The sequence below is a fragment of the Lasioglossum baleicum genome, chromosome 14 (genome assembly GCF_051020765.1).
Source record: "Lasioglossum baleicum chromosome 14, iyLasBale1, whole genome shotgun sequence".
NCBI lineage: Eukaryota > Metazoa > Arthropoda > Insecta > Hymenoptera > Halictidae > Lasioglossum > Lasioglossum baleicum.
Genome location: NC_134942.1, coordinates 1,309,384 through 1,321,811, shown reverse-complemented (window position 1 = coordinate 1,321,811; position 12,428 = coordinate 1,309,384). Strand labels below are relative to the sequence as shown.

General features: G+C 53.0%; 1 protein-coding gene across 1 annotated transcript; it reads right to left on the bottom strand.

Moving 5' to 3' along the window:
- Positions 1–6,339: 6,339 nt before the first annotated feature.
- Positions 6,340–11,497, bottom strand: LOC143215869 (uncharacterized). Its single transcript, XM_076438449.1, has 2 exons — positions 9,768–11,497; positions 6,340–9,718 (listed from the first exon to the last, which is right to left on the bottom strand). Exons 1-2 carry the CDS (start codon positions 11,495–11,497, stop codon positions 6,340–6,342), a joined length of 5,109 nt encoding a protein of 1,702 aa, XP_076294564.1.
- Positions 11,498–12,428: the final 931 nt, after the last annotated feature.

Genomic DNA, 12,428 nt, shown 5'->3' with positions numbered 1-12,428 from the left:
GTATAGATAAAATACATAAAATAAAAGTCAATAAATAAATAAATAATAATAAGTAAATAAATACAATGGACAAAACACAACAAACATAAGAAGTGGGGACAAAATAAAGGGGAATGAAAGATAAAGATAAAATTTATAATATAGAATATAAAATATATATAGAATAAAATGAAATATTATGAAATAAAAGGAGGGGGGTCGACCGGCAGGTCGCATCTTTGTAGAGGCGGGGAGGGGATTATTGCTCCACCTCGGCCCCCGCGACCTGCCCACCCCGGGGCCGCCTTCACGGCCAGCCCCCCTTGGCGGCGGTGGAAGTACTAAGTAGTCCCACCGCCGCCTTTACGTCTGCGGCCCCTTAACAGGGGGCCGTCGGCAACGTCGGGGTTGCCCCGCCGATGCTAGCCTCCTGGCGGAGAGGGGGCCGGCTTCCCTCTCCCTCTCCGCTGCCTCCTTCTGCGTTATCACAATCTCGCAGAAGGAGGCAAACGCTGCTCTTGACCTCTCGCTGCCGATCATGTGGTCGACCACGACCGGTAACGTGAGGTCCATCCCAATAACGCCCCTTAGGTCTCTGCGCCGTGCCGACCACGCTGGACATTCTTCCAGCGTATACCGCGCAGAGTCCTGGGCCTCCTCGCAGTGGTGGCACTGCGATCCTCCCAGTGCCAGTTACGAACACACAGTTTGAGGAAACAGCGGTATGCAGGTAATTTAACATATGCGCATCCATTGCTGCAACTTGTGCTGTATAATTTAGAATTTTTGTTACCGCGCCATCCGATTTTTATACATGTGCAAATACTCGTACACGCTGCATTGTATTTTTTTCCGCAACGCGACAAGGAGGGGACAGAGGCGAGTTCCGGCTCGCGTCTGCCCCCACCCCCCGTGACCACTGGTCGACCCGCATGAAACTTAAAAATATGATAAAATAAAAGATAAAATCAATAAATGAAAAGGTGTATACATAAAATAGATAAAATAAAAGTCAATAAATAAATAAATAATAATAAGTAAATAAATACAATGGACAAAACACAACAAACATAAGAAGGGGGGGCAAAATAAAGGGGAATGAAAGATAAAGATAAAATTTATAATATAGAATATAAAATATATATAGAATAAAATGAAATATTATAAAATAAAAGGAGGGGGGTCGACCGGCAGGTCGCATCTTTGTAGATGGGGGGAGGGGATTATTGCTCCACCTCGGCCCCCGCGACCTGCCCACCCCGGGGGCGCCTTAACGGCCAGCCCCCCTTGGCGGCGGTGGAAGTACTAAGTAGTCCCACCGCCGCCTTTACGTCTGCGGCCCCTTAACAGGGGGCCGTCGGCCTCGTCGGGGTTGCCCCGCCGATGCTAGCCTCCTGGCGGAGAGGGGGCCGGCTTCCCTCTCCCTCTCCGCTGCCTCCTTCTGCGTTATCACAATCTCGCAGAAGGAGGCAAGCGCTGCTCTTGACCTCTCGCTGCCGATCATGTGGTCGACCACGACCGGCAACGAGAGGTCCATCCCAATAACGCCCCTTAGGTCTCTGCGCTGTGCCGACCACGCTGGACATTCTTCCAGCGTATGCCGCGCAGAGTCCTGGGCCTCCTCGCAGTGGTGACACTGCGATCCTCCCAGTGCCAGTTACGAACACACAGTTTGAGGAAACAGCGGTATGCAGGTAATTTAACATATGCGCATCCATTGCTGCAACTTGTGCTGTATAATTTAGAATTTTTGTTACCGCGCCATCCGATTTTTATACATGTGCAAATACTCGTACACGCTGCATTGTATTTTTTTCCGCAACGCGACAAGGAGGGGACAGAGGCGAGTTCCGGCTCGCGTCTGCCCCCACCCCCCGTGACCACTGGTCGACCCGCATGAAACTTAAAAATATGATAAAATAAAAGATAAAATCAATAAATGAAAAGGTGTATACATAAAATAGATAAAATAAAAGTCAATAAATAAATAAATAATAATAAGTAAATAAATACAATGGACAAAACACAACAAACATAAGAAGGGGGGGCAAAATAAAGGGGAATGAAAGATAAAGATAAAATTTATAATATAGAATATAAAATATATATAGAATAAAATGAAATATTATAAAATAAAAGGAGGGGGGTCGACCGGCAGGTCGCATCTTTGTAGATGGGGGGAGGGGATTATTGCTCCACCTCGGCCCCCGCGACCTGCCCACCCCGGGGGCGCCTTAACGGCCAGCCCCCCTTGGCGGCGGTGGAAGTACTAAGTAGTCCCACCGCCGCCTTTACGTCTGCGGCCCCTTAACAGGGGGCCGTCGGCCTCGTCGGGGTTGCCCCGCCGATGCTAGCCTCCTGGCGGAGAGGGGGCCGGCTTCCCTCTCCCTCTCCGCTGCCTCCTTCTGCGTTATCACAATCTCGCAGAAGGAGGCAAGCGCTGCTCTTGACCTCTCGCTGCCGATCATGTGGTCGACCACGACCGGCAACGAGAGGTCCATCCCAATAACGCCCCTTAGGTCTCTGCGCTGTGCCGACCACGCTGGACATTCTTCCAGCGTATGCCGCGCAGAGTCCTGGGCCTCCTCGCAGTGGTGACACTGCGATCCTCCCAGTGCCAGTGACGAACACACAGTTTGAGGAAACGGCGGTATGCAGGTAATTTAACTTATGCGCATCCATTGCTGCAACTTCTGCTGTATAATTTAGAATTTTTGTTACCGCGCCATCCGATTTTTATACATGTGCATATACTCGTACACGCTGCATTGCATTTTTTTCCGCACGCAACAAGGAGGGGACAGAGGCGAGTTCCGGCTCGCGTCTGTCCCCTCCCCCCGTCCCTCCCCCTGGTCAACCCGCATAAAACTTACAAATACGATAAAATAAAAGATAAAATCAATAAAGTAAAACGTGTATAGATAAAATACATAAAATAAAAGTCAATAAATAAATAAATAATAATAAGTAAATAAATACAATGGACAAAACACAACAAACATAAGAAGGGGGGACAAAATAAAGGGGAATGAAAGATAAAGATAAAATTTATAATATAGAATATAAAATATATATAGAATAAAATGAAATATTATAAAATAAAAGGAGGGGGGTCGACCGGCAGGTCGCATCTTTGTAGAGGCGGGGAGGGGACTATTGCTCCACCTCGGCCCCCGCGACCTGCCCACCCCGGGGGCGCCTTAACGGCCAGCCCCCCTTGGCGGCGGTGGAAGTACTAAGTAGTCCCACCGCCGCCTTTACGTCTGTGGCCCCTTAACAGGGGGCCGTCGGCCTCGTCGGGTTTGCCCCGCCGATGCTAGCCTCCTGGCGGAGAGGGGGCCGGCTTCCCTCTCCCTCTCCGCTGCCTCCTTCTGCGTTATCACAATCTCGCAGAAGGAGGCAAACGCTGCTCTTGACCTCTCGCTGCCGATCATGTGGTCGACCACGACCGGTAACGTGAGGTCCATCCCAATAACACCCCTTAGGTCTCTGCGCCGTGCCGACCACGCTGGACATTCTTCCAGCGTATGCCGCGCAGAGTCCTGGGCCTCCTCGCAGTGGTGGCACTGCGATCCTCCCAGTGCCAGTTACGAACACACAGTTTGAGGAAACAGCGGTATGCAGGTAATTTAACATATGCGCATCCATTGCTGCAACTTGTGCTGTATAATTTAGAATTTTTGTTACCGCGCCATCCGATTTTTATACATGTGCAAATACTCGTACACGCTGCATTGTATTTTTTTCCGCAACGCGACAAGGAGGGGACAGAGGCGAGTTCCGGCTCGCGTCTGCCCCCACCCCCCGTGACCCCTGGTCGACCTGCATGAAACTTAAAAATATGATAAAATAAAAGATAAAATCAATAAATGAAAAGGTGTATAGATATAATAGATAAAATAAAAGTCAATAAATAAATAAATAATAATAAGTAAATAAATACAATGGACAAAACACAACAAACATAAGAAGGGGGGCAAAATAAAGGGGAATGAAAGATAAAGATAAAATTTATAATATAGAATATAAAATATATATAGAATAAAATGAAATATTATAAAATAAAAGGAGGGGGGTCGACCGGCAGGTCGCATCTTTGTAGAGGCGGGGAGGGGATTATTGCTCCACCTCGCCACCCGCGACCTGCCCACCCCGGGGGCGCCTTAACGACCAGCCCCCTTGGCGGCGGTGGAAGTACTAAGTAGTCCCACCGCCGCCATTACGTCTGCGGCCCCTTAACAGGGGGCCGTCGGCCTCGTCGGAGTTGCCCCGCCAATGCTAGCCTCCTGGCGGAGAGGGGGTCGCCTTCCCTCTCCCTCTCCGCTGCCTCCTTCTTCGTTATCACAATCTCGCAGAAGGAGGCAAACGCTGCTCTTGACCTCTTGCTGCCGATCATGTGGTCGACCACGACCGGTAACGTGAGGTCCATCCCAATAACGCCCCTTAGGTCTCTCCGCCGTGCCGACCACGCTGGACATTCTTCCAGCGTGTGCCGCGCAGAGTCCTGGGCCTCCTCGCAGTGGTGGCTCTGCGATCCTCCCAGTGCCAGTTACGAACACAAAGTTTGAGGAAACGGCGGTATGCAGGTAATTTAACATATGCGCATCCATTGCTGCAACTTGTGCTGTATAATTTAGAATTTTTGTTACCGCGCCATTCGATTTTTATACATGTGCAAATACTCGTACACGCTGCATTGCATTTTTTTCCGCACGCGACAAGGAGGGGACAGAGGCGAGTTCCGGCTCGCGTCTGTCCCCTCCCCCCGTCCCACCCCCCACGTAGACCCTCATAAAACTTAAAAATACGATAAAATAAAAGATAAAATCAATAAATGAAAAGGTGTATAGATAAAATAGATAAAATAAAAGTCAATAAATAAATAAATAATAATAAGTAAATAAATACAATGGACAAAACACAACAAACATAAGAAGGGGGGGCAAAATAAAGGGGAATAAAAGATAAAGATAAAATTTATAATATAGAATATAAAATATATATAGAATAAAATGAAATATTATAAAATAAAAGGAGGGGGGTCGACCGGCAGGTCGAATCTTTGTAGAGGCGGGGAGGGGATTATTGCTCCACCTCGCCACCCGCGACCTGCCCACCCCGGGGGCGCCTTAACGGCCAGCCCCCTTGACGGCGGTGGAAGTACTAAGTAGTCCCACCGCCGCCATTACGTCTGCGGCCCCTTAACAGGGGGCCGTCGGCCTCGTCGGGGTTGCCCCGCCGATGCTAGCCTCCTGGCGGAGAGGGGGTCGCCTTCCCTCTCCCTCTCCGCTGCCTCCTTCTGCGTTATCACAATCTCGCAGAAGGAGGCAAACGCTGCTCTTGACCTCTTGCTGCCGATCATGTGGTCGACCACGACCGGTAACGTGAGGTCCATCCCAATAACGCCCCTTAGGTCTCTGCGCCGTGCCGACCACGCTGGACATTCTTCCAGCGTATGCCGCGCAGAGTCCTGGGCCTCCTCGCAGTGGTGGCACTGCGATCCTCCCAGTGCCAGTTACGAACACAAAGTTTGAGGAAACGGCGGTATGCAGGTAATTTAACATATGCGCATCCATTGCTGCAACTTGTGCTGTATAATTTAGAATTTTTGTTACCGCGCCATCCGATTTTTATACATGTGCAAATACTCGTACACGCTGCATTGTATTTTTTTCCGCACGCGACAAGGAGGTGACAGAGGCGAGTTCCGGCTCGCGTCTGTCCCCTCCCCCCGTGCCCCCTGGTCGACCCGCATAAAACTTAAAAATATGATAAAATAAAAGATAAAATCAATAAATGAAAAGGTGTATAGATAAAATAGATAAAATAAAAGTCAATAAATAAATAAATAATAATAAGTAAATAAATACAATGGACAAAACACAACAAACATAATGTCTGAGATCGGACCGATGTACTAGGATCGCTAGTGGGTGGAAGAAATGAACACTGTAGTAAACTCACGATGAAAACATATATTGACGTAAAGGTATGACACGGTATAAATGTCTGTGGCGAATAACTCAATCGACAAGAAACGGTGGATGACGAGTAACACTGTGGAAATCCCGAGTTCACGATCGACGTTTCAGTTGCGTAACGGTGAGATCATATAGCGCGTTCTTGTTGTGTACACGTATGCCGTGGTACCCAAAAACGACTGTGTACATCGATGTCGCCCGACCGTTACCGTCGTCTCATGCCCGAAATCACCTGTTCATTGCGCGTGGTGGGGACGCTGAGACGACGGTGACCGACGCTTGTCGAGACCCCGGTTCGGCGGATCGGCTCTGTGACGGGTGGCCGGAACATTCTCCCCCCCCTTGCCGTGACGTTGTGTCGGCAATGACCGCGGGTCGGCTAGTTGCATGCCGTAGGGCATGACGCGGTTTGTTTGGTTTCGACCGGCAGTCGGCACAATTTGACGATCGGCCGTTTGAGTGTCGTAGTCGCGGTCCGGACAGTGACGACGCGGGTTACATCGTCTTTGCCGGGATGGAGATCGGTGACGCGCGCGAGCGGCCATTTGGCCGGGGGAGTTCGTTCGTCTCGTACGAGGACGAGATCACCGTTTCGAAATGGCTCCGACTTCGAGTGCCATTTTGACGCGGCCTGGAGTTGCTGCAGGTATTCTTTGGACCACCGCGACCAGAAGTGGTCAAGCATTTGGCGCAGCAGTTGCCATCGCGACAATCGGGAGCGAGGAGTGTCAGCGAAGTTCGGTTCCGGAATGACATTGAGTGCGTCGCCGATCAGGAAATGACCCGGGGTTAGCGCAGACAGGTCGGAAGAGTCGTCGGACAACGGACAGATCGGTCGCGAGTTGAGTGCCGCTTCGATTTGTGCGAGCAGTGTCGCGTATTCCTCGAAAGTGAGTGGGGATTCTCCTATGACGCGGCGCAAGTGAAATTTGGTGGATTTTACAGCGGCCTCCCATTTACCGCCGAAGTGTGGGGCGGAGGGAGGATTGAATCGCCACTGTGTTCCGAGGTTCGCGAGACTGCTCGCGATCGCTTGCGCTTCCTGCGAAGCGCGGTTGAACATTCGACGCAGCTCGGCGTCCGCCCCGACGAAGTTCGTGCCGCAGTCGCTCGTAAGTGTACTGCAGATGCCGCGCCGTCCCGTGAATCGTTTGTAGGCAGCTATAAACGCGTCTGCCGAGTAGTCTGAAGCGAACTCGAGGTGCACCGCGCCGGTGGCCATACACACGAAGACAACGAGGTAGCCTTTGAATGTCTTGGCTCCGCGTCCACGCGTCGTTTTCCACTGAAACGGACCCGCGTAATCTACACCGGAGTTTACGAATGCTCGTGCGGGAGTGATGCGTCGCGCCGGGAGCTGTCCCATCACCTGCGTACACTGACGAGCGCTGTGGCGAGCGCACGTTACGCATTGCTTGATGAAGGATCGTACTGGCTGTCGACCACCGACAATCCAATACGACTGCCTGACCGTCGACAGTGTGAGCTGCGTGCCAGCGTGCAACGTTCGCAAGTGAGCTTGTGCGATTACGAGCGAAGTGAAGGGAGAGGATCGCGGCAAGATGATCGGATGTTTTTGATCCGCGTCGAGGAGGGAGTGCTGGAGGCGCCCTCCCACGCGTAAGATGCCGTGGGCGTCCGCGAAGGGCATCAACTTGGCGAGAGGACTCGCGTTCGGTAGCGCGACACCGCGGTGGACGGCCTGACTTTCACGTGAGAAGTGAGCTTCCTGCGTTTGTCGAATCCAGAATAGACGAGCCTGTTCGAGTTCGGTTGTCGTGATGGAGTCTACCGGGCCGCGATCCACTCGTTTCACCTTCATTCGTCGCACCGCTCGAATGCACAACGACGTAATGCGTAGTAGTCGCGTTAGGGACGAGTAGCGGTCGATTAACGTCCACGAAGGAGCGGACGCTGCGTGTAGTGTGAGCGGTTTTTCGGGCCGTTTCTCGACGTCGATACCGGGTTCCGGAGATAGGGTCTCCGTGGGCCAGGCGGGGGAGAACTCTTGCAACCACCCAGGCCCCCGCCACCAGATGGAATCAAGCAACACCAGCGGTGAGACTCCACGGGTTGCTAGGTCCGCCGGGTTGCATGTCCCAGGGACGTGGTGCCAGTACGCGTGCGGTGCGAGTCTATGAATGTCCGCGACGCGATTCCGAACGAAGTCTTTCCACCTGGAGGGGGGGCTGCGAATCCACGCGAGGGCCACGGCCGAATCCGTCCACAGATGCGTTGGTATTGTTTCGATGTCTAGCGCGGCGCGAATGTGCGCGACTTGTTTAGCGAGGAGAAGCGCGGCCGACAGCTCGAGACGCGGGATGGTTATTGGCTTAATGGGCGCGACTCTGGACTTAGCGGAAAGGAGAGTTACGCGGAACGTGTCGTCGTCGTTCCTGACCCGCATGTAGATAGCGACGCCCATCGCGTGCGTGGACGCATCGGCGAATCCGTGGAGCTCGATGCCGCGATCAGGGTCGAGTTGGCCGACCCATCGAGTCAGGGTCAGACGGCGAATTTCCGTCAAATCGCTGCAGAATTGCTCCCAGCGACGCGAGAACTCAGCCGGGAGAGCATCGTCCCATCCCGTTTTCTGCGTCCATAACTCCTGCATGAGAATTTTGCCCTGCACGGTGACGGGCGTGAGCCATCCTAACGGATCGAATAATTGTGAGATCGTGGACAGCACTCCGCGCTTGGAACTGTTAGCGGTCGAGGGTGCCTGAAATGAGAACGCGAATGTATCGGAGTCGGTGTTCCACGCGACACCGGGGGCGCGATGCGGGGCGTCGATGGACAATGTTCTCCCGTCTGACGACTCGAGACGCCTCTCTTCCGCGGGGATTAACTCATCGCAGTTGGCGACCCACTTTTTTAGCGCGAATCCCCCGGCTTTCAGGAGACCCTGTAGTTGACGAACTTTCTCCTGGGCCGTCTGTAGATCGTTCGCGCCAGAGAGTATGTCGTCAACGTATGTTTCCCGTACGAGAACGTCCCTAGCTAGCGGAAAGTTGTCGCCTTCGTCGCTGGCTAACTGGTGCATGCACCGTATCGCGAGGAACGGGGCGCACGCGAGGCCGTAGGTAACGGTGGTAAGCGCGTACTCTTGTACCGGTACCGAGACATCGGGACGCCAGACGATTCGCTGGAAGATCTGGTCGCTTTCGTGAACGCGGATTTGACGGTACATTTTCTCCACGTCTGCGGAGAACGCGAAGCGGAATCTGCGCCACCGGAGGATAATGTCGGCCAAGTCCGTCTGCAGTTTCGGGCCAACGTGCAGACAGTCGTTTAGGGACGTACCGGACGTCGTGCGATGTGATCCGTTGAATACTACGCGGATCTTTGCCGAGTCGCCTGTCCCGCGGAGGACTCCGTGATGCGGTAGGACGTAAGACGCGGTCGTCGCTCGATTTTCGCTCTCGGTTACCATACGCATGTGGCCCAGGTGCTCATATTCGGTGAGGAACGCGGCGTATTTGTCGCGGAATTGCGGACGCGACGCGAGAGTTTTTTCGCTGCGCCGTAGTATTTGGAGTGCCGACGATCGCGAGTCTCCGAGTTCAGCGGCGCTTTTCGCGAATGGCAGGCGCACAACGTATCGCCCGGTATCGTCGCGGGAGTGTGTGGTACGGAAATGGTTCTCACATTGCCGCTCGGAGTCAGTCAGCGTCGTGGCGGGCAGAGCATTTGGCTCTTCCTGGACCCAGAATTTTTGGACGAGCTCGTAAAGGTCCCGGTCGATGCCGCATTGGAAGCTGGAGATCCCATTGGACGCCTTGTGGGTGCGGACGGTGGACGCCGGACCGGAAATGACCCATCCCAATGATGCGGCTGTAGACATCGACGCCGATGACCATGTCGATTGGTTGCGGGTCCAGGTAAGATGGGTCGGCTAATTGCAACCCTTGGATATGATCCCAGCTTGCGTGCGGACTGGTCGCGGCTGGTGCATAATGGGTCAGCTCGGGTAAAATAAATGCTTTCACTTCGCAGGTGTACGTCTGGGTGAGCGACGATATGACGAATGTGGAGACGCCCCGTGTCGTCACAGTATGACCTGCACCGATTCCGTAAATGGGCATGCGTGCATGCTGCCGAGGAAGACGCAGCCGTTGGCATATGGACTCCTTAATGAAGGAGACCTCAGATCCCTGATCGAGCAGCACGCGGGCACGGATGTTGTCTCCGTTGGTGGAAAGTATGGTCACGAGCGCAGTGGCCAATATCATCGGGCGGCGCGACAACACCGGGAGCGAGGCTGGCATGACGTGGTGAGCCGCAGCTGGCGGAGCCTCGACTATCGGTTCGGATTCTGAAGATGACGAGGACGCTGAAGAGGAGATGGAAGCATCGTGTAACGACATGTGATGTCGCGAAGCGCATTTCATGCACGTCGTAGTGTGGCGGCAGACCTTGATTGGGTGGTTCCCCAAGCAGTTGTAGCAGCGGCGATGTTGCGTTACTAGCTGCTTGCGTTGCTCAGGCGTCTTTGCCAGGTATTGAGCGCATCTTCCGAGGTAGTGGTCTGCGCAGCATAGAATGCAGCGGTTCTGAGACGCGATGGTAGCGTGTGATTGAGCGCCGGGTGCTCGGGATTTTGAAACCGAGGTAACCGGTTTCGTACTCTCAACCTTGGCTAACGCGCGAATGCGGTGCTCGAGGAAGGTGTCCAGTACTGAGAATTCCGGATAATCTGAGTTGTCTGCGATTTGCAACTCCCATGCTTTGAGTGTCTCCGGGTCCAGTCGTTGAGTGACCCAGTAGATGATGAATGGACCCCAATGTTGCACTTGGCACTTCAACACTTCGAGCGCGTTTAACACTTGCTTCACGGTGCCGCGGATTCGTTTGAGCTCCGCCGCGGATTCTGACGTCGCTGCGGGGAGCGAAAACAGCGTGCCGAGCAGGTTGTCGACAAGGACACGAGTATTCTCGTACTGACCAACGATGAGTTGCCACGCCCGATCGAAATGCGCACCGTCGACTGGAAGATTCCTGATGAGATCGAGCGCTTCGCCGTGGACGCTCAGAAGGAGGTAATGGAACTTCTCGGTGGAGGACAGGCTGTCGTTGGACAAAACAAGGGACGCGAACAACGCCTTGAAGAGTGGCCAGTCCTGGTAGTCTCCGGAGAACGTTGGGACGTCCAAACGGCGGAGCTTGGCCGACGAGGCAGGCTGTGATTGGTCTCGATGATTGCCGTGAGACTTTTCGGTGGATGCAGGTGGACGAGGTGTTAATTCGGCCAGCATGTTGCACAGTACAGCTTGGGTGTCGACGACCAAATCCTCAGTCGTGTGACGGAGACCGCCAACGTAGTAGTCATGCTTACGTGCTTCGGGGGTGCATAAGTCCTGGAGTTTCACGTGATTTGCGCGGAACTCGTCCCAATTGCGGAGGAGTGTGTCTAGCCGAGCTTGTACATAGGATTCCGTGATGTTGGCTGCACCCTTCTTCTTTACATTGACCAGAACGCGACTGATGGCATGATGCAAGTCGAATTGCAAGGCGAACAGCGATTCGGCCGTTGACATTTGAACCGGCGGTGGCGGAGACGAGCGGGAGGTTACTCGAAATGCGCGCACAAAACACCGTACACACGCGAGCGGGCGCGAAAGGTCACAGCGCGATTCGAATCTAACGGCCGTTAACTGTACGCGGCACGTACCGGTGCACACGGGTCTAAGGCAGCGGTTTCACGAAGTTCACTAAATACACCCACTGTTGATCTTTGATCGATATATGAAGCCGCCGATCTATCCGGCTCGAAGGACCAAAAAATGTCTGAGATCGGACCGATGTACTAGGATCGCTAGTGGGTGGAAGAAATGAACACTGTAGTAAACTCACGATGAAAACATATATTGACGTAAAGGTATGACACGGTATAAATGTCTGTGGCGAATAACTCAATCGACAAGAAACGGTGGATGACGAGTAACACTGTGGAAATCCCGAGTTCACGATCGAAGGTTCAGTTGCGTAACGGTGAGATCATATAGCGCGTTCTTGTTGTGTACACGTATGCCGTGGTACCCAAAAACGACTGTGTACATCGATGTCGCCCGACCGTTACCGTCGTCTCATGCCCGAAATCACCTGTTCATTGCGCGTGGTGGGGACGCTGAGACGACGGTGACCGACGCTTGTCGAGACGCCGGTTCGGCGGATCGGCTCTGTGACGGGTGGCCGGAACACATAAGAAGGGGGGGGGCAAAATAAAGGGGAATGAAAGATAAAGATAAAATTTATAATATAGAATATAAAATATATATAAAATAAAATGAAATATTATAAAATAAAAGGAGGGGGGTCGACCGGCAGGTCGAATCTTTGTAGAGGCGGGGTGGGGATTATTGCTCCACCTCGGCCCCCACGACCTGCCCACCCCGGGGGCGCCTTAACGGCCAGCCCCCCTTGGCGGCGGTGGAAGTACTAAGTAGTCCCACCGCCGCCTTTACGTCT

Coding starts and splice junctions, on each gene's coding strand:
- LOC143215869 (XM_076438449.1), bottom strand. CDS start 11,497: ATGTCAACGGCCGAATCGCTGTTCGCCTTGCAATTCGACTTGCATCAT. Junction 9,719..9,767: donor ATTGGGATGGGTCATTTCCG/GTCCGGCGTCCA, acceptor TGGGATCTCCAG/CTTCCAATGCGGCATCGACC.